The sequence below is a fragment of the Eleutherodactylus coqui genome, chromosome 1 (assembly GCF_035609145.1).
Source record: "Eleutherodactylus coqui strain aEleCoq1 chromosome 1, aEleCoq1.hap1, whole genome shotgun sequence".
Classification (NCBI taxonomy): domain Eukaryota; kingdom Metazoa; phylum Chordata; class Amphibia; order Anura; family Eleutherodactylidae; genus Eleutherodactylus; species Eleutherodactylus coqui.
In genome coordinates, this window is record NC_089837.1 from 444,210,076 (window position 1) to 444,232,986 (window position 22,911).

The 22,911-nt window shown below is 42.9% G+C and overlaps 1 protein-coding gene across 4 annotated transcripts in view; it reads left to right on the plus strand.

The window, feature by feature from the left end:
- STARD13 (StAR related lipid transfer domain containing 13) overlaps positions 1-22,911 on the plus strand; it is a 305,534-nt gene that overhangs the window by 279,512 nt on the left and 3,111 nt on the right. For all 4 annotated transcript variants that reach the window (XM_066582869.1, XM_066582888.1, XM_066582879.1 and 1 more), the window contains 7 exons: positions 4,079-4,142; positions 11,197-12,542; positions 12,981-13,154; positions 13,261-13,420; positions 18,420-18,618; positions 20,777-20,984; positions 22,221-22,335. In XM_066582869.1, the coding sequence (XP_066438966.1) occupies positions 4,079-4,142; positions 11,197-12,542; positions 12,981-13,154; positions 13,261-13,420; positions 18,420-18,618; positions 20,777-20,984; positions 22,221-22,335 (2,266 nt within the window). The remainder of the gene's footprint in view (positions 1-4,078; positions 4,143-11,196; positions 12,543-12,980; positions 13,155-13,260; positions 13,421-18,419; positions 18,619-20,776; positions 20,985-22,220; positions 22,336-22,911) is intronic.

Genomic DNA, 22,911 nt, shown 5'->3' on the forward strand with positions numbered 1-22,911 from the left:
TATTGATGTCTCTATGTAGCCTCAATGAGGCTTTACAATTATGTAAAACACTCATATCTACTCAAGTTGCCAAAGATGCAATAGTGTTATGAACTTCCTTTTCCACTTTCACACGTTGTCTGTTATTACTCGATACAACCAGTCTTATCATGCGGTATCTGTTGAAAGATATATATCTGTGCCACAATGACAATTTTCAGTTATGTATATCAATTTTCCAAGATACCCAATAATAATATAATAATCTGGAGCCTATGCACAATGTTACCCAGCAGGCGTGTGATAACGTTACTAGTACTACTTGTGTGAAGACATTATGGCCCTAAAAGTAGTGTCCACTGCCATAAAATCCGGACTATCAGATGCCAAATTAAAGAAATGTTACTGTGCGAACTTGCATTACGTCCCATTTACACGGGACGACAGTCGGGTAAACGACTGCACGGGCACTGACATCACCGCTAAGGTCGTTAGCACTAGTGAAGTGATCACCATTGGATCACGAGCTTCTCGCTCAGCGATTTCACATTCTATATGAAGCGGGGCAGGGAGGGTTTACACGCGAAGAGAAGCCCGCGATCCAGCGATAGTTTTTAATGCGGACTGACGAATAGTGAATGAATAGTTAACAATTTTTTTGCATTTTCACTGAACAATTTTCGCTCATTTTCATTCGTTTTGAATGAATTTTGAGCGATAATCGTCCAGGGTAAATGGCCCTTAAATCAACTCTGTTGTGACTATATCATTGTACAGTTCACACTTACTACTTGTGCTTATTGTTTTTAATGACCCAAGATAATTGGACCTAATTACATTAAATACCTCTACCATATAATTAGGTGCCTTGAAAAAATTAGGAATCTGTTCTGAAGTTGACTGCTGAGAGTCCCTTTGTATAAAGGTGGCCATCTACACATTGATAAGGCAGTGGTTCTGACTGTGTATGAACATCGCACGTATGGTGACAAAAGGCTCATTATTGCACCTACTTAATTTGTCATATTAGACGCCTATTGTTGCTATAGGGAGGGGCATAACAAGTAGCCATGGGGTTCTATAGTAAAAATGGGGCCTCCTATATAAATAAAAAAATGTGGCATGCTGCATAATTTCATAATCCAGGGGTGGCCTTCCTTAACCCTTTGCAATCCAATTTTGGATTCAGGGTTTCCTATGGGGTTTTCTCTTTCTGCTATTATACAATGGTGCCAACTTCTGGCTAGAGCCAGTACTGCAGTATGAGACATGCTGGAGAGGGCCCCGACAACAGAGCGGCCAGTAATATACATTAAGAATACCCTGACGGACGTCTTCCGACAACGGAGCTGTAGAGCCTTCAATCAGAATGTCTTTAGATGTCAGACAGGGGATTGGAAAGGGTTAAAAGAGTGGGCCACCTATATCAACAGAGTAATGCTAATTTGGTTTTTGTTGTTTTTTTTCAGTTCTTAACCTGCTCAAGTCATCTTGAATTATCTTGACCTAAGGCAAAGTTAAATTGGTTGGACATCTTATATTTAGTCAGATCAGGATAGATAGAGGGTATTGAGGATATTTACAACTGAAGGCCCTTTTACACGGGATGAGCTCTCAGGCAAATGATGCTCGACACTCATCCCAGTGATACGTGCTCCTGTACTGTTACACAGGAGCGAGTATCATTGGCATCGCTCAAAGAGCTGCCGGCATGGAGGTGGAGCAGCCCGGGGACCATTCTTCCCCTGCCCGCTTCCATTCACAGGAAGCAGACAGTCATTCAGAAGTGATTGCTGTTTACACGGAACGACACGTTGTTCAGTTTTCTGCATGCGGAAACTGAACGACTGAACAACTCTCATTCAGTCATTCAGTCGCTGCACGCGTCTCCATGGGAGGGCAGGAATCTGAACGATAATCGCCCGGTGTAAAAGGCTCATTACTAATATGTAGTCTTTGAAAGAAGAGCAGCGTTTTCCTTTCTGAAACCACACCTCCTTGTCTTCTTCTCTGACCGCTGCCGTTCCTTCCTGCAAATGGCTGCTGATGGATGGGCATGTGACGCGATCCTCGTTATCAGCAGCTCACATTACGATGCCCCGTGTCTCAGCCAGTTTCCCACTTGTCCAGAAAAGAGATTGGCACAGGTACAGTAGACTTGAATGGGAGCCGCAGAGAGACGGCATCATGTCACATGACCCTGCGTCAGCGGCCATTTGTAGGACATAGCTGCAGTGGTCAGCATGGCGAGTCTCTAGTATCCATTCTCCTAACTTGCCTATATATAAAGTGGTTGACTTGTTTAACCACCTTAAATATACTCAGGTCGGAAGAGTCAATACTGGAGGCTTACCTTCTCCTCTGACTGCCGCTATTCCATCCTGCAAATGGCCACTGATGATAAGCATGTGACGTAATCCCGTCTCTCAGCAGCACATACACTGTACCAGCTCCAATATCTTTCCTGGATGAGCAGGAAACTGGCGCAGATGTTGTGCATCTATACGGGTGCAGCCGATACTCGGGATTGTGTCACATGCCCTTCCATTAGCAGCCATTTGTAGGATGAAGCTGCAGTGGTCGGAGGAGAAGATGAGGGGTCATGGCTTCAGAGAAGTACAAAATAGTTGTTATTCTGAAAACTATAAGTTCTAAATGTCCCCCGTAACCAATCTCCTGACCTGACTACATATGAGGTGGCCAACCTCTTTAATCCTCTTGGGTCAAGATCTTCCAAGATGACTGGCGCAAGATGAATAACTCCGAAAAGAAAAACAAATTTGCGTTACTACGTGAGCGTGTATCAAAACTGTTTCAGAAGAAATTTGACTCCTTAATGAAATTTGCGAATTAGTAAGGGTCAACACATCTATTCTGCACAATATAGAGCACCATGGACTATCTCTGTAGGGCCTTATTCACACAAGCATTTCTCCATGGCTCTTTAGCCGAGTTTATACGTCGGACGAAAATCATGACCATCCGAAGCATTGGTTTCTTACCGTCCAATGCAGGGAACAGCTTACAGATGCCTCTACATAGGCATTAGAAGTCATTCCGAGGCTTTATGCTGAGCGAGGGATTTCCAGGGTGCAGCATATTTTTTGGCTAATACGTTTCACCCAGGCATGTGAATGGACGAGAAAACGCTAATTAAGATCGGAATTCGATCGCGGCTTTTCTTCATTCACTTGAAAAATCAAGTGTGGACTACCGTAAAAACGCATACGCTCATGTGAAGGAGGCCTAGTATGGAACTGCAGGAACTCTGTGTGCAACTTCCTACACATGGATCTTCCATATGCAAGAGTCTGAACGCTAAAGATATTCTATAGTAATATATGTATAATTTGATAAACTCCTATGAAATATTTTATATATTCCCTCTCTTTTATAGCCGTGTTGCCTAAACTCAGTTACAGTATATAGTAAATGTCACTAGCTTTACAGTAAAGATACTAAAAAAAAAGTTATGCAGCTGAAGAGATTTGAGGCTAAATCCAGAATCATCCCAGTAAATGAAATCTTAATCCCCTGCATTGGTTTGCATGCTGCAGCAATCTGGCAAGAATTTGTAAACGGATGGGTTCAATAGCTGCAGATAACTACTTGAGATTAAGAAATAGGTTGACGGGTTTAGCTTCATGCAAATAATTCTCTAGAAAACTGTGATCTAATTAAGACTCCAAATGTACATGCTGATTTGTGTAAACACATTGCATAACATGCAATGGGCCTAGGAGGGTCAGAAGACCTCTGCTGGCTGTAATTGGACTACTTGCCAAGCCCCTCCCACCTAACTGAATTTATAGGTTAGCTCAGAATACACAATGCATTCTGAAAAGGTTGAAGTGGCTCCAACTGATGATACAGTTACTAGATCAACATTTGCTGAGGATTTCAGGCTAAATGTCAGCAAGACTTGTCGCCAAGTTACACTAGAGAAACGTGGACTTATCCTTTAAGCATTTTGATCTTGTGTGAAAACTGTACAGAAGATGGGAGGCCAGGCTTGGAAACGCCGGAAAATTGGCAAACATATGAGATCCTTGTCTTCCGTCAGCCATCTAATAATTCAAGGCTGTGTCTTTGCTTCCAGGCGGCTGAACACGTTGAACAAGTGTGCATCCATGAAACTCGATGTCAGCCTCCAAAGGAAGAAGGTAAGCGCAATTGTTCTTCTTCATCCATGTTCTGCTCATTGTTCTTATAGCAGAAGGTTGTGTAGATCTGTGTTTCTCAACTATAGAGTTCATGTTTCTCCAACAGGTTTTGAGAATTTTTTTGGCCATTTTTGAGGCAATGATACTAATTAGTTAACCTATGTAATTCTAAGGAATACCTGAAAACTTGACCTGTTGGGATCTCTTCTCTGTTGCAAGAACTTTCTAAACTATCCTATCATAGAACTATAGTTATTGATTACTTAAAGGACAAGACACTGGATATTTAATAACAGAGCTTGATATCAAGATGATATAGCGTGTGTATAGAGGGCAGTTTCAGACGAGCGTATTACCTCATATCTGTAATACGGATGTGTTATAGATGACATTAGAAACATATGTCATTGGTATTTTATCATTGTTTGATCTGTATTTGCCTTCATTGGTTTTATTTTCTACTGGGTAAATACAGATCTGTAAAATGTCGGACAGTTGAGCAATAACCCAACAGACGCAATTTTATGCAATGGGTCCCGTTCGGCCAGGGGATTCCCCTTTCCTGCTCCTGGAATGGAGTAGGAGAATGGGATCCCCAACGCAGATGTGAAAGCAGTTTAACCACGGCCTCTACGTTATAATGGAAGATGCCCCAATGTAACAAACACTGATGGAAACTCAAAAATGGCTGATATATAATGACACTACCTCTGCTGTACATTGGAATATGTACTTGTATGGGGTCCAAGAATATGCACCATTTCCCAACACTCACCATATTTCCAATAGATTAGCTTTGTAGCCTCGTTATATTGTAACATACCAGATGCTATAGGATTTCTGAAAGTGATGTCCAACAACCTGTGGCTTTCCAATTATTGTTTAGCACCCTCATGATGAACTGATAGCCTGAAGCTATGTGTTTTTAGCTTGCCAATATCCACACCCTATGAGTCAACTCATATACATATGTACAGGGTGGAGCAACAGTTACCATTCACAGGCGGATAATGTAGTAAACAGACACAAAATGAGCTACATAGTTTGTGGGGGTGGAAGGCTGTAGACATTTTTCTTGACCTTTCAGACAACATTGTCGACAAATTGGTCACATAACATTTTTCCTCCCAGATTAGTAGTGCAGGACATTACTGTCTCCAGTCTATTGCGTTACTCTTAACCACGTTTAGTTAAATGGGTTATTCAATAAAAAGAGTCCCTAATTAGCATGAATGATGTTTAGAGTAAAGGACAGTGTCTGGCAGGAAAGGACACGTGCAACGGGTTTAATAGTGTCACTAAATCAATTAGTTGGGCATTGAAATACATAATTTCCAGCATTAAGGCCGCTTCCAGATGAGCGTATTGTAGCGCCGTATTTGGTCCTTGTTTTGCGGATTGTAAGGCTGGGTTCACACGGGGAGGATTCCCGGTGGAAATCTCGTGGTTTGGCCGCAGCGAAAAACCGCGAGATTTCCACCGGTAGAAGCACTGCTTCAAAACCCGCAGCACTTAGAGGAGAGCACGGACGCAACGGAAGAAGTTTTAAAAAAACATGCTGCGGCCGGCGAATCCATGCCAGCTTTGCCGCGGCGGATTTGCAATCCCGTTTGGACGAGATTTCTTAGAAATCTTGTACACATGGCTGGCTAATCCCGGGATTAGTGTCCACAGGCGGATTTGCTGCGGCGAAATTCCGGACGGAATTTCCACAGCTTTTTCGCCCTGTGTGAACCCAGCCTAAAGGCTCCAAAACACTTGTGGTTTTTTAATGCTGCGTTTTTTTAAACGCGATTGTCAATGGGATTTTCTAATGTTAAAAACGCAACGCAACTTGCGTTTTGGTGAGTTGTGTTTTTAACATTAGAAAGTCCCATTGACAATCGCGTTAAAAAACCGCAAGGTTGTGGGAGCCCTAATACGGAGCTAATGTAAATCTATGTATCTAGTCACATGGCCGTATATTTGCAGCCGTCTTTTAAAAACGCAGCAGGACCTATTTTTTTGCGTTTTTGTCTCCGAATTGCTATTCTTTTCTATTGGGTGAAAATAAATCAGTATTTGCCCAGTAGAAAATGAAATATACGGAGGCAAATACAAATCAAATACTGATGACGTACAGTTGTAATGTCATCTGTAACACATCTGTAAGGCTGAGTTCACGCGGAGCGGAAAAGCTGCGGAGTTTCTGTGTGGACCCTCTGCACGGAAATTCCGCCTGCATTTTTAGAAATGAGACTAAGCAGCAAAATCTCGGTCAGACTGTGGACAAGCCGTGTGGAAACTGACATGCAGTGTGAAATTCAAATCCGCGACATGTCAATTTTGGCGCCGTTTCTGCTGAGGACTCTCTTCTCTCTATGAGGAGAGATTTCTGCAGTGGAATACAGGTGCAGGTTTTGCAGAATTTCCATGCGGTCCCACTGCGGATATTCCAGAAGATTTCCATCCCCTATGAACCCAGCATAAGACTGGGTTCACACGGGGTGAAATTTCCTTGCAGACTTTCCGCAAGCAAATTCTACATGCAACCTTAAACCTGAGACTAAGCAGCGAAGTGGACGAGATTTGCAAAAACACAAGGCAGCCAAGCCACTCGGAATTTAAAGCCGTGGTATGTCAATTAAATTGCCATTACTGCTGCGGGCCCTCTTCTCTCTATGGGGAGAGATGGCCGCAGCGGAATAAGCCGCTTTCAAAATCCGCACCAAATGTCTAAGCACTTCAGCTGCGGAAGTCTCACAGAATTTCCGTGCGGTCCCACTGCGGACATTCCACAAGATTTCTGTGGGATTTTCGCCACGTGTAAGGGCTCATTCAGACAAGCGTACGCACATTTGCTTGCTCCTAAGCGATGCTTCTTTTGCGCATGTATCTGCATTGTTACTGTGTTTTTTCTGCCTGCTATGCATTTTCATTTACATGCGGCAAATGAGACTCACCGCTTGGAATGGCTAATTAGCTCCAGATGTATTCTTTACAGCATATCATGCATCTCCTTGCGTGCACATTTGCGGCCCCCTCATTGAATTCTACGGGGACCTTTGGTGCACAAAATAGAGTGAAAATGTACTGAAATGCAAAACAGCACTGCGCTTTCTCTATTCACTACAATGTAGGCTGAAAATGAAAAAGCAGAAGTGGTTATAAATGATTCCATCTTCTCCTCCGGATCATCGGCTGTCCCTAACAGCCAAGCACCTGACTTGCACCTCCTAAATTGCATGAGCTTTAAACCCGTGCTGTATATTTACAATGGCATGGGATTAAAGCCCATGACCAAGTGCTACATATATAGGTCATTTGGTCCTTTTGGGTTAACGTAATTTATTTTATTTTTGTAGCCATTAAAGGGTATTATAATCTGCAAGAATAATAATCTGCTTCTCCTGCTGCTGTACATTCATGAACCTAAATGGGTGTGAAGAATCTTTACAACAACTGATTTTCAGCTGGGAAGATCATTTGCATCCTCGTAGACACTCCAGCAGTTCGTGCCCTTTAAAACAATCAAATCCTGTTGTGAAAAATATTGTAGGCCAGTGGGATTAAGGGCACATTAACACATGTTTGGTCAGCCTGTTTACTGATGACATGTAAACAAGGGCCATAACTCATTGTAGAAATGGGTAAACCGAAGAACAAAGTTAATTGGTTAATTACATTATAATTAGAACCATGAGCATGTCTTGTTATACTATGAGCCCCTAGATGTCCCGGGATGAATACAGGCTTGGGGCAATATTTTCTCCTATTCTACTATAAAATCAATAATAGTATAAATTAATTTGTATTTAGGATGTCAGAAGATCACAAAGCGTAAGAAAATAATTTCTTAAAGGCCCCTTCGGGCTGGATTCACATAAGCATATTTGCGCTGTTTTTGTGCTGCGTCTTTACGGAAAGAAAGACATATTTGCACATGCAATTGCGTTCTATATGAACTTTTTGCATGAGTCGTTACAGTCAAGTGCTATATCAAGCAAACATAAGTAGAAGCTGAGTGAGTGTGCCTGCTGTCTTCTTAGGTGTACTGTATTCCAAGTGTGGTGTTTCTGAAGTGTGTGATTTGGGATTAGTGACTTTGGATTCAGGGACTTTGAAAGAATCACTTGTATTTAATTACTGTTTATCTATTTGAATGGTTGCATATGCTGCTTTCATCTAATCTATCTGTATGGTCCCTAATTAGCATGTGCTCCATGACTGACAATGCCATCCAGTGTACATCTTGTGCCGTGTATGCAGTCCTTGAATAGCCGAGATGTGAGCGTGTTGCATATTTGGAAGCTCAGATCCTGGATCTAAATGTGCAGCGTGCAACACTGAGATCCATTCGCGACATGGAAAGGAGTTTACTGCTCACTCAGCTGGCACTCGCTGGGGTAGATGTGGGGGTAGATGATAGTATGGGGGAGCAGGCAGCACAGATAGGCTCACTGTGGAGAATTGCGGCAAAGAGCAGCATGCCGCGTTTTGAGTCCCGTGAGCGGAGAATCGCTATGATTCTCCGCTCATGGATAGGGGGCTGCTCTTTCCATAGCAATGCTATGAAAAGCGTGCACTGCATTACTTGCGGCCAGATTATCGCCGCGAGTAATGCAGTGCACTATCATCCGTTGCCAGGGGCCCTTACTGTAAGGGCTTCTTCCCACTAGCGTTTTTTTTTAACGCTGCAATATCGCTGCGTTTTTTTCAATGGGACTTTGTAATGTTAAAATCGCATCACACAAAAATCGCAAGTTTGTGCTTTCGCGATTTTAACATTAAAAAGCCCCAGCAATATCGCAGCATTAAAAAAAACGCTAGTGGGTAGAAGCCCTAATAGCAGTGAGACTATGGAATTGAGGATGCGATCATGGTGAACTCACTAAAAGAGTACAAGAGGGGCCTGGAGGCCTTTCTTCAGCATTGCAATATTACATGTGGTATAGTCATTGATTGCTTCAGAAGGGTCGGTGATCCAGAGATTATTCTAAATTGGAATCGGGAAGGAATTTTTTTCCCCTCTGCTTCAATGGAGTTTTTATGCCCTCCTCTGGATTAACATTGGGGAAGAGGGATGAGGCATAATAGGCTGAACTATATCACTGCATGTTTTTTTTCAGTCTAAGGGCTCTTACCCACTAGCGTTTCTTTTAACGCTGCGATATCGCTGCGTTTCTTTCAATAGGACTTTCTAATGTTAAAATTGCATTGCACAAAAATCGCAAAAGCACAAACATGCGATTTTTGTGCGATGCGATTTTAACATTAAAAAAGTTCCATTGAAAAAATGCAGCGATATCGCAGTGTTAAAAAAAAACGCTAGTGGGTAGAAACCCTAGGGCTGGGTTCCCACGGTGCGGATTTGCTGTGGATTCCGGTTGCATATCCGCACTGTGGCGAAACCGCTGTATTTGCAGTGCAATGCAGTACAAATGTGTTTGGCCAGAAAGCTGTCCTCACAGGGCGGATTTTTTCCGCACTGCCGCAGTGCGGAAATGCAGCTGCGGTGCGGTTTTGGAATATGCAGCATGTCAATTCTTTTGGATTTTCCGCAGCGCTTTTTTTGGCAGTAGCCTCTGTGGATGCAGCAAAATCCGCAATTAAATACACTGTAAAAAAGTTTAAAAAACGCTTGCTGATTTTCCGAGCCAAAAAAGCGACCAAAATACACAAAAAAATACAATACGGGCCAAAAAAAACCTTTGAAGCGGTTTTGCCGCAGAAGAGGTTCTTCTGCCGCAAAACCGGTACGGAAAAAACGTGGCAAATCTACCCCGTATGAACGTAGCCTAACATGCTATATAAGGCCGCCTGCACACAGGCGGAAATCCCGCGGCGGGATTTCCCGCGGGATTTACGCCACTGAAAGTTTGCATAGGAGTGCATTACAATACGCACTCCTATGCAGACGGCCGCGGTTTGGCCGCGCGAAATCTCGCACGGCAAACAAACCGCGACATGTCCTATTTTTGTGTGGGGCACGCACTCACCCGGCCGCCGGCTGCGCGGCAGCCGGAACATGAAAGAGCCGGGGCCGCCAGGCGCGGGTGAGTACGCGCTCGTCCCTGCAGGCTCTCGGGTCGGGTCCCGCGGCAAGAATTCTCGCTGCCGGATCCGACCCGCTCGTCTGCAGGCGGCCTTACAATGTTACTATATGCATCACACATCAGTAAACATATTTTACATGTCACTACATTACACTATAACACGCCAGGCCTTGCATCTATCTAATCTATGGAGCCATAACTCAGTCCGCACGAGTCCATTACCTTCACCCTGGCCAGTCATTTAACCTTGCGCAGTCTTGGGGGCGTTTGTGCACTTATGCTCTGTCAACAGCTTTCTGACAACTTGTTTCACTTTTAGCCTGCACTGACTCTGTTTTGGAGACCTTTCTAAGCATCCTCTGCCTATTTTCAGCACTGCCGCCAGTGTCTGGCACTGGGGGGAGAGAGACTCCCTCTCCTCCCATACGCTGCGGGGCGCTTCACCCCAAGGATATAGCTGCTTCCCCATCTGACAACACTTATTGGCCCCCAGATCATCAGGGCATTTGGTACACTAAAACAACCCTCCAGTTTTCAGACAAAATTCTGTCCCAGGAACAAACAGAGAGGTGGGTACCATACAACCTGTTTACCTGCAGTTGTTTTTCTGCTATCTCTCTGTGGCACTTGTTCCAAGTCCTGTTTTTAACTGTCCAGGATGGTCGACACAATCTTCAGACTGCCTAATCCACACAGTGCATTGGTATTGTTAGATTACCAACATACTATACCTGCTTTCTGATTGGCCAGGATAGCTCATTTGATCAGTACTGGCCAATCAAAGAGCAGCATTAGGTAGTTAGAAAATTGCTGCGGCCATCTTGGAGGGCTCAGAACAGGGCCTGAAACTGGTGGATAGGAGAAGTGACAGAGAAGATATACCCCAACTCCCCCCATTTCCCTCGTGTCCTATGGCAGAATTTTGTACTGAAACTAGAGAGTCACTTTAAACATAAAAACATATATACCGTATAATAAAATGAACATGAGGATGTAACATTTTCTGTACTGTTTTTTAGAGTGAAGATTCAGATGAAGAAGATCTTTGCGCAATCAGTGACAAATGGACATTCCAAAGATTCAGTCGTCGATGGTCTCGGGTGGATGACATTGATACACTGCTCGAGAGATCGGAAAGACTTGGGTCATCCGGGGACATGAAAAACACAACAAGTAGTGAAAGTGTGCTAACAGATCTCAGTGAGCCTGAGATATGTTCTATCCATAGTGGTAGTAGCGGTGGGAGTGACGGCAGATGTGCTTCCAGTGAAACGTCTGAGTGTAATGAAACAATGTGCGTGCCAGATTCCAACTCTCTTAACTTTTTACCTCAGTATTGGTCAAAAGATATCGTAGACGGTAAACTGAATACAAAGACGGAAAAATCGTCGCATACAAAAGCAAAAACGCTGTTAAAATGTATGGGTACACTCCGTGGCAAAGGCGCTCATGGGAAACTGAGAGGACCCCCTAAAACTGGAGGTTTAATCATTAGTGAGCCTGTTTTGCAGCTGGAGCCTGAATCTGTAAAATCAAGGACCTGGGTTCAGATAGGTAATGGAGCAGTAGGTGACTCAATTATGGACTTTAAGGTAACTGGAAACTTGGACTCCTCAAAATCAGAAATGATGACAATTGATGAAAATACTTCAACTTTAAAAGATGCAGAGGTTTCTGAATCAAACAAACGTGCTGGCATGTACCTAGAGGACATTGACCTCTACACAATGACTGGGATACGGGCTAAACCCAGCCAGCATCTTAAAAATGAATTCCATTCCCAAGAAGATCTGGTTGTACATATTCCAAAGGATCACAAACCTGGAACATTTCCCAAAGCAATATCTATTGAAAGCCTCTCACCTACTGATAATCTTAGTGGTGTGAACTGGAGAGGTGCGAACATATCACATAGTGGACAAAAGGGACTCTGTGCCAAGGAACCAAGACCTTTATCTTCCAGATGCCCAAGAGGCAGTCGGCTTAGTGTGTATGATAATGTTCCAGGATCCCACTTGTACGCCAGCACCGGGGATCTCATGGACTTGGAAAAAGATGACCTTTTCCCCCATTTAGATGATGTATTGCAGCATATCAATGGACTTCAGAAGTCTGTTGACCATTGGTCAAAAGATGTTATGCCTGAACTGCAAGATGACAATTTATCTTTGTTCCAAATTGCCAACCCAACGTTCCGTACTCAAAATCCAGGAGCCTTAGACTTCGAAGGAAATTCTATATCTGATGGAAGAACAACACCGAGTGATCTGGAAAGGGATGCAGCATCCCTTAATGAGTCGGATGCAACAGGAGTAAGGGAAAGAAGAGACTCGGGAGTTGGAGCATCTCTTACGAGAACTAATAGGTAAGATCTACTGCTTTGCTCTAAAGCCACATCATTTTTTTAAAAATCCCCTTCCACAAATTTCTTAATACAAAGTCTCTTAGAAGTAATTAGGGTGACCTTTGCTCCAACTATGTGTATTTTATAGTACTAGTTTCCTTCTATGGGGTAGGGGGACCTTTTGAGTATTCTCCACTTGCGGAGTAAGTAGGCCATAGGCTCTGGGCTGTTCCACTAACTTACTCTGACAGTAACCTCTGATAATGTGATATGTCATATAGTTGTCAGTCATACAATATTCTCATCGGATCCATCTGACACTGTTCGTTGATGAGATGACTCAACTATTATTTCAGTTATGTTTATCTGCCTCTACACATATATTAATAGATATGTTAGAGATATATAATTTATATTATTGTATATGTTACTTATCTTACTGACATTTGCTTCCTCTAGACACTTGAGGTGGCACAGTTTTCAGGTCTCTCATCAGCTGAGTGGCTCTCTGGCATCACTTCAAATCAGTAACCAGTCTGCAGGCCAGCTCAATCTTCTTCAAAAGTTCTCCCTGTTACGGTTGACCGCCATCATGGAAAAATATTCCATGTCAAACAAACATGGGTGGACATGGTGAGTACAGTGATTAAAATAGAATATCTAAGTTTAATTGACTACTCTCATTTATTATTGTGAAGGCAGCTGTTTTACATAATTGTATGGTCAACCTCAATTTCAGGTCTGTACCAAAATTCATGAAGAGAATGAAGGGTCCTGATTATAAGGATAAGAATGTTTTTGGTGTACCTCTGATGGTTCATGTACAGAGAACTGGGCAGCCGATACCACAGAGCATTCAACAGGCATTGCGATTCCTGCGTAGCAACTGTCTTGACCAGGTAAGTCTAGTGTCCTACTAGTATGTACAACTGTAAAGTTAGCCTATAAGCACCAAAACCAACACTAGCGTTGATAAGCAGTACAATACAGCACCTAAAGAGCCTTGTACATGGGGCGATAGATACCCAAATGATTGTTTAGTCGAACAATTGTTCCCAGTCATTGTCAAGCGATGGTATGAAAAGCAATAATTTGCTGGTTTATGGTTGAGTACATCTTTTTGCTGACAGCAGTATATCCACTAGTTTAAACAGTAATTACTTGTGATGCAATAGCATGTGAGAATGAAAGGCAAGCAATCGCCAGGACGAAAAATATGCATAAATATTGTAACATGTAAAGGCAAGACTGCCTATACACATTAGATGGCTGTCTGCTGAATGCTCCTTTGGCCAACAGCTATCTCGCCTGACACCCCCTTACACATGCGCACTTGGCCCGACCTGTGCATGTGTTCGGAATATAAAGAGGGGAGATCAGATTCCTCTAGCAGCGACTTACCTCCCAAGAACTAAAGGATAAATCAGTTGAAAACATGCTGCGATTTTTCTATCTCACAGCATTGATGCAAGAGAAAAATTGCTTATGTAAATACACCCATTGCACATAATGGGTTGTATTTTCGTACGCGTTTTGTGTGTCACACGAAGCACAAAACTTACTTGATTTATTCCACCATATGAATGCATCCTTATTTTGAAGATCATTGGGGGAACTATTCAGTCAAGGATTACTTGTATGTATTTTCAGGAACCAACGGGACGTCAAAATGTTAAAGGTGGGAGCCAATCAGCATTTGCTGGAGGGCGCACGCCAAACAAGCGCACATCTCCCTGATGTGTTGTTGGTTAGTCATTAAAAGACAAAGATCACCTGTTTACACCAGATGATAAATAATCGAGTTCTTACTCGTTACCCAGTTGATGGCCATGTTTACACGGAGCAACTGTAGCTTACATTAGCTCTATGAAGCAACTATTTGTACGATAGTTGTGCCGTGTAAAGTTACCCCAAGTATAGAATATTGGCACAGGAAAGATAAGAATAGCCTAAAGGCAGCCATATACTGACAGATGTCAAATCATCTAGCAGCAGAACATCTGCCAGTCCTGCAACCATTCGTGATGTGGGGCAGTTGGTTACCTTGGGTCACTTTACAACATTTTATGAAATTATCAGCTATAGACCATATATAGCACAATACATAGTATTTATATTGAAATCCCATTGCTAAGGAAATGTAATTGTAAAACATCTCCAACGTAAACAATGAAAAAACACGAATTTACAGTGGTTTTCCATTCCTTAAACAAACTGGGGAATGTCTTGTTTTTCTGTATGAGAAACCAGACGTCTGCTTACAAATGGAAAACACATAATTACTAGACTCCGCCATAGACTAGAGTAAAGAATATTCTCCCATATGTTCCTGTATATTTCCAGGTAACTAATGGAGAAGGACTGTTGATGTGAAGGATGGTTCGATAAGTAGTATGTTTTCCCTTAGATCAAAATATCTTTGTCCCAGTAACTAGAGTTGACATGGAGACTGCTGGCTTTTCTGTTGTCTAAACATAATGCAGATTGTGTCGATCTCAGGACAATTACAACAAGGATTTCTTGGTTCGCTGTCCTCCCACACAATGTAATTTTAGATCTGAGGTCTTGGGAGAGAGCATAGAATTCCTCAGAGACGTCTCAATGAGAACAGAAAAGAAGTTGCATTCTAACTGCTGTCTCTCGGAGTGCCTTCAGACACTGAAGCATTCATATGTATGAAATGGCCAACGCGTTTATCTGTGAAGAAATCTAAAACATCATTTCTGGAACATAAAAATATCTTATTGTTGTATGAAGTGAATAGAAGAATTTGGTCTACAAATAACCTTGTGTGCTTTGAAGCATGAAATTGTGTTCATGAGAAAGGATCTTAAAGGAAAACCCCAGTCAGAAATAGAAAATTCACCCAATAGTGCGTTTTTATACAAACATTGTATTAGCTTTACATTCACTGAATTAGTTGTTACAATAAGGTTGCTACATTGTAGCAATCTATGATTGTTACTAGAGATGAGCGAGTATACTCGCTAAAGGCAATTGCTCGAGCGAGCATTGCCTTTAGCGAGTACCTGCCCACTCGAGATGAAAGGTTCGGGTGCCGGCGGTGGGCAGGGAGCTGCGGGGGAGGGCGGAGCGAAACGGAGGGAAGATCTCTCTCTCCCTCTCTCCCCCCCGCTCCCTCCTGCTGACAGCCGCTACTCACCGCTCCCCGCGCCGGTACCCGAACCTTTCATCTCGAGCGGGCAGGTACTCGATAAAAGCAATGCTCGCTCAAGCAATTGCCTTTACCGAGTATACTCGCTCATCTCTAATTGTTACCTACAATGTGCAGAATGTCTATAACTTTTGCCTTTACAGCCAGGCTCCACATAATCTCCAATCAGGGTAGGAAAGACTAAAGGCCCATTTAGACACAACAATTATTGCTCAAAAGCCATCTTTTGAGTGATAATCGTTGTGTCTAACTGCACTGACATTGTGCAGTTTTCGTTAAGCAGTCGCTGATCGTTGTCTTTCAGCATGCTGAAAGACAACGATCAGCTTTATCAGTTCACAGCGGGATACAGCCGATACTATTGGTTCAGCTGTATCCCGCTCCCTGAATACAGGCAGGGTATGAAGAACACACCAGTCCAGCTGTGTTCTTCATTCTCTACACTGAGCGCACAGCTGTATACTAGCTAAGCACTCCGTGAACAGCCAGGGTATGAAGATCACAGTGGTCCAGCTGTGTTCTGCATACCCCGCTCGGATTGCTCGGCTGTATAACAGCCGGGTGCTCCGAGCAGAGAACAACTGGATGCAGAAGACTAGCAGCCCTGCTTCTCTTCTGCATACCCCGCTCGGAGCACTCAGCTGTATAACAGCCGGGCGCTCCGAGCAGAAAACAACTGGATGCAGAAGACAAGCGGCCTCGCTTGTCTTCTGCATTCCCCCACTCAGAGCGCAAGGTGATCGCTCAACGTTTGAGCGATCACCTTGGGCTGTAAAGTCACACAACGATTATCGCTCAAAAGTCTAAACCAGGCTTTAGAAAAGCATATAGAAATGTTTTATCTGAAGGTATCATTCCCTATCATCACTGCCATCCTATAAATATGCAGTGACTGGAGTATTTCTTTAAGAAACCTAAGGCCACCTGCACACGGCTGGGTCGGATTCCGCATATGGGATCCCGCAGCGGAATCCAACCCTGTGCCCAGCCGGTGGCCCCAGCGTATCTTATCTGTCCACCGTCTTCTGATCATTGCTGCGGATGTGCCGGCCGGCGCACATGCACAGAACAGATTGTGTCGTCGCTAGGTGATGACGTGGATCCTGCGACCTTTCTGCATTGATGATTGCGGAAGGGTTGTAGGGCTGATGGCTTCCACTGACTTTAATGGACGCCATCCGCACGGTAGCTGCACAGAATCGCAGCAGGCTGCAATTTTTCCTCTGCGAGCTGAAAATCGCAATCGATTTCTGCTCGTGTAGAGGAAATCGCGTTTTTCTATAGCATGCAATGGGCGGCATTTGCTACAGGATCTGGAGGCAGACGCCCACTCCAGATTCCGCAATGCAAATCCGCCCGTGTGCAAGTGGCCTAAAGGGTATGTTCACACATAGCAAATTTTTGTGCATATCCACAGCATATTTTTCGCGGCAGATTTTGATGTGGATCCACACGAAAAACTGTGCCAAGATCTGCATTATTTGTTGCGGATTTTCACACGGTCTTTAATGCAGATCCACATTAGATTTCAACCTTGAAGGGGTGCATTTTGCAGATCCGCACAAAGATCTAATTCAAGATTCCATGTTAATATTAAGCAATTACCACCAGATGTGATAAAAGATTGAACATCATTATACTGCACTGCAGTCACTTAAGGAGATTATTCAGGACTTTATTATTCATGACCAATCCTCAGGATAGGTCATGAATAGTTGATTAGTGGGGGGGGTCTGCCTCTCGGGATCCCCACCGATCAGTGGATAGCCAGAAGCAGACAGCCCAGGTTGGTATTAAAGGCACAGCTCCCACTGAATTCAATGAGAGCAGTGCCTGCATTACCAAATATAGACAGAGATGTATGCTGATCAGTAGTTCAGTCGTTCAGGCAAATACAGTTCCTTTATGTTCAGCAGTACATCACTGATTTACACAGGACAATGTGCTGTTGGCAACCAAGGATGTTTTGGTGCCACACTTGCTCATTTCTTGAGTGATTGGCACCTTCACACAGGGCAATGATTGGATGAATGAATATTCAGTTGGCCATTTGTTTCCAATCATCAGCCCATGTAAAATGTAATTGAACAAGTGCCAATCAACCTTCAAAAATATCAGTTGGCACTTATTACTGCCAGAAAATCTGCCAATGTAAAATGAGCTTAAGGGTCCATACACAAGACATTTCAGTGTGCACAAAAGCTGTTCAATTACATATGGAGCTCCTGCGAACCAGTAGACACCCGGTGTATCTCCGTATGGTGTCTCCGTGTTGTACTTTCTTAATAATGCATACAGTCGAGCATCTTAATTTATTTCTTCTGTAGTATGTTAGAGAAAAACCTCCATTTTTATCTCAAACAGTATGGGCCTATATAAGGCTATGAGCCCATACCATGGATCTGGACAACACAGATGCATATTATGGCTGTGTGCATGAGGCATTTAGTGTTGAGAGAGATGAAAACTTATTCAAGCCATGCATAGATCTCAATGCACTATTTAAGGAAATGGCAAGAAAGCTGATAGTGATTGAACAGATATAGTTGTGATTTGTACATTAGTAAGAATCCTTTAGGTTTCATGGTAAAACCTTCATAGTAGATGAACTCTTTATACAGAAAATGAGAATCTGTCAGCCAACATGTATTTTCCAATCCAGTGTACAGAAGATAAATGATCAACTGTGAAACAGTCATGGAAAACATTTACTTTTTCTGCAGGTTGGCTTGTTTAGAAAGTCTGGTGTTAAGTCTCGAATCCAGGCCCTGCGCCAGATGAATGAGAGCAGCCCCGAGAATGTAAACTACGAAGGCCAGTGCGCATACGATGTGGCGGACATGATGAAGCAGTTCTTCAGGGACCTTCCAGAGCCCCTGCTCACCAGTAAACTTGGGGAGACCTTCCTGCATATTTACCAGTGTAAGTACACACATGACTTGAGAAGCTGGCAGAAGACTTTATACTTGTATACCCTGTGACCCAGTATCTAGACCAGAAGGCTGCTGTCACATAAGCACTTTTTGCAGATTGTTGACTGCAGCAACATACGTGGGGAATCCAGGTAGCAATTTGTGATACATGTTAAAAGTAGTTCTGCTTTAGAAAATCAAAAATTCCAGAAAACCCTTTTAAAACAGTTAATCCACCAAAAAACATTTATCCCTTGTTCATCGGATAGAGGATAAATGTATGGTCTCTGGGATTCCAACCTCTAGGATCTTCAGGCGTTTTTACATACCTTCATACATACACCCTCCTCCAATGGCACCTCTGTATGCTTGTGTATGAGATAGAGGGAATATGGCGGTACACAAGCAGAATAAAAGGACAGATCACCAGTTCATGTAATGAAAAGAGACTCGGGTCACGTGACGTTGGGGTCATTACGTTCCATTGTAGCATCCCATCTAAGAGCAGTTAACAGAGTCACTTTGCAACCAATGACAAAACTGTTGGATTTTTGGTTACAAGTCGCACACAACATTTCCAGCATAGACCCCGTGATACGTAGCGCATTCGACTTGCCTGTGACCTGTTTTATTCTGGCTGTCTTTTATAGCCAAACTGCGTATTTAAAATAGCAAGTCACAGACAAGGTGCGCACATCTTTTTGGCCGTTCAACTTATCCGAAATTGTCTGTTGCGCAAACTGAGTCTCCGTGTAACCCTAGACACGTTACACCAGCTAAACTCATTCACTGCTTGAGTCTGGAGCAAAGACACAACCCCATATTTACATGGATATAAAAGCATGTGGATATAAAACCGTCACATAAAAGTACATAAATAGCTCCTATTATTCAGATGATTGTCAGGATTTATGGGAGCCATCACTGCACGTCTACGCAGAATAACATCTCAGACTCATCTAAAAATAATCTTCATTTAGCATCTATTTTAAGACTCAGAAGTGCCTCTTTTAGAGTTTTGATGCATTATGTGTACAAGTGCTGTCATCATAGTGGGGGGCCAATACTTTTATGTTCTGAAGGAAAATGGAAAGAGTTATACGCTGAATGGCCACCTTATTAGAGACACCGGCCCTTTTACGATTGACGTTTTCTCGTATGAAAATTAGACATGTGACCCCGGACTGCAGCATAAAATCAAGTGAGCAAGTTCGCTGTGGATCAGCTTCAGTGTGAATCCACATTAAGATGGGAAAATCAAGAGATGTGAGCAACTTCGGTGCTAGAATAGCCAGGCCTAGTACTTCAAAACCTGACAGCCCTGTGAAGTTTTTTTAATGCAACGGTGTCAAGAGTATATTTAGAATGGTGTGATCAAGGAAAAATATCCAGCGAAAGGGGATCCTGGGAATGTAAGCACCTTGTTGAGGAAACGGGTCAGACGCAGGGGTCAAGAATCGTTCCAACAAATAGGCTGTGCACAGCCAAGCAAACAATGCTGGTGCTCCAACTAACATATCCAAATGCACAACCCGTCTTCCCTTAGCACAGATGGGCTATAACAGCAGATGACCAGTTCAAGTGCCATTGCTGAGAGAAACTAAAAGGCAAGACTCCTGCGGGCAAAAGAGCAGACAAATTGGATCACCAAAGAACATGGCTTGGTCAGATGAATTCAGATTTCTGTTGCACCATGCTGATGGGAGGTCAGAATTTGGCACAAGCAGCATGAATCGATGAACCCCTACTGTCGGCTATCAATAGTTCAGGCCGGAGGAGATAGAGTAATGGTGTAGGAATGTTTTCTTGGTGCACCTTGGGTCCTCTGATACCTGTGCATAGATGGTAGAATGAAGTGCTGTGGTTCTGAAGGCCAAAGAAGGTCCAACATGCTGCTAGATGGAGGCCCATGTTTATCCTAATCTGTACAACCTAAGTCTAACCTCTTTTCCTGACATGACACATCTTAGGGCAGTTGCTTTGTCCCCATAAACATTTCATTACTGGAAGATACATTTTAGAAAACATTAACTTGTTATGGGTTGCTAAATAATATCTGTGTATGGTCAGGACTTTGTCTTCTCATCTGCATGGCGCCCGACAAAACGGTTTGGACTATTACTGTAAGAACCTATTAATGATATCTTATGTCATTTCAATCTCCTTAGATGTTCCCAAAGACCAGAGGCTCCAGGCAGTGCAGTCGGCCATCATGTTAATGTCAGATGAGAACCGTGAAGTTTTGCAAACGCTCTTGTGCTTTCTCAATGATGTCACCTCAGTAGAAGAGAATCAGATGACCCCAATGAATCTGGCTGTGTGTTTGGCGCCTTCGCTTTTCCACCTCAATTTATTGAAGAAAGACAATTCCCCTAGGTAAGAATTTATAACTATGAAGCTTTTCTTCAATAATTACTGAAATATGTTTCACAGAAAAGTGTCCATCTTTGAGATATCTTATAATCTAAGGCTACCTTTCTGCTTGGAAATTTAAGATACAAAATGTATCTGCAGTATATCTTAAATTGTCCTTGCCTGTCCATGAAGATTATACTGTATGTGACTTATCCTGCACTTATTTGGACACCATTCCAAAGTCTTGACAATACTACTAAATGCCAGAAAATTGATTGTCAATTTTCTGGCTAGTTGAGGGTAGAACAGACATTCTTGTTTTTTACTACCACTGTGCTGGACATAGGCCTTTTCTACTATGTGTTTCAGGCAGTGTTCCTTAGCCATGTTTATGTACTATTCCAGACTATGTGCCTATTTAATTTGGTTGGGCTTTGGATGTGGTTGCCATGCTGCAAACAGAATCGTTGTGCTTATACCAAATAATAGTGAACCAATGTACCCAGTTGTGTGCCACCAATGGTGGTAGACTACATGGTCACTCTGGGGCTCATGACCCAATGGCCCTGCCTCCCTGTCCCACCCAATGACTTGCTGGGGTGAGGGACACAAAGGCACCTATTAATTTTGGGGCCCCTAAATGTGTCATATCTATCCAAACAATAAAGAAGCGTTCAGCACAGGGGCATAGATGCAAGGAATGAAGAAGTAGAACTCACACCCACTCCCTGGTGCCATAGGTGGCCTAAAGGCCATTATCCCACATACACAAAACTTCAGTATTATAAATGGCAGACGGTAGGTGAAATTTTGCATTGAGGCTTGGAACCTTCAACTTAGGCCTCACAGCATGTGACAGCTTTGGCAATCTAGATACACATTATTAGTGCCTGTGTAAATATGGCTCCACAGCCTTTCCCGTGCCTTAAAGATAGACAAATTTTGACCATGGCAGCGCACAGTGGCATGATTTGGGGCATCTTGATTGACATGTTAGACACTTTTCTACTCTTTATGGCTGGCTTACGATATACCAAAATTCTAGTGTATTCCAATAATAAATTTGGTACACTATAAGACTCCGCTCAGCTACTCCCCTTTTTGTAGACACTTTTGAAAAGTGACTACTAAGGTGCAAAAAAAGTATTTAAAACGCATTACAAATCTGCCCCGCTGCATATTTGTGCAAATGCCATAGTAAATCTGCCCCAATATGATCTAAATGCTATGTTTCTAATGACAACAATCTATTTTCAGAGCCATTCAGAAGAAGTATGCAACTGGAAAGCCAGATCAGAAAGACTTAAATGAGAACCTGGCAGCTACACAAGGTCTGACCCACATGATTATGGAGTGCAACAAGCTGTTTGAGGTGAGTGTCATTTACTGTATAAAAATGTTTAAATTATAGATGTTCAGTGTTAATAGTAGTAGTAAAAAATAATGCTTCTATACAATGCCATTCATTACTTTAATCACTGTCCCAAAAAATAACAAAACCATAATATGTCTAAATAGTGAAGTAGAAGATACAAAGGCTTCTACCTCACTGAGGTTTTTTGCCTTCCTCTAAATCGACACTGGCAGGTATTGGCTGAGTTGGATGGACATGTCTTTTTTCAGCCTTACACATTATGTTACTATGTTCCTGGTGGCTAATGAAGAGATCAGTGGTAAAGTGTAGGATTAGATGCTTCATTCTCTGGTTCCTATGGGAGGTCCACTTCTTAGTAGGCCTCTAAAAAAAAGGAACCATGGGCAGTTGACCAGTTTGCCACCCACTAAAACCAGGCATAGTTCTGGAGAAGCCATCTAGGCCCACCGATAAAGCATAGATTAAACGCTAGCCATTCGAATCAATGGGTTAACTGTGTAATGTAGGGCAGACCAGATCCTGCAGAGCCTCCCTGCCAAAGAGTTGAGCATCCTGGACAGGGAACCCTCTCTT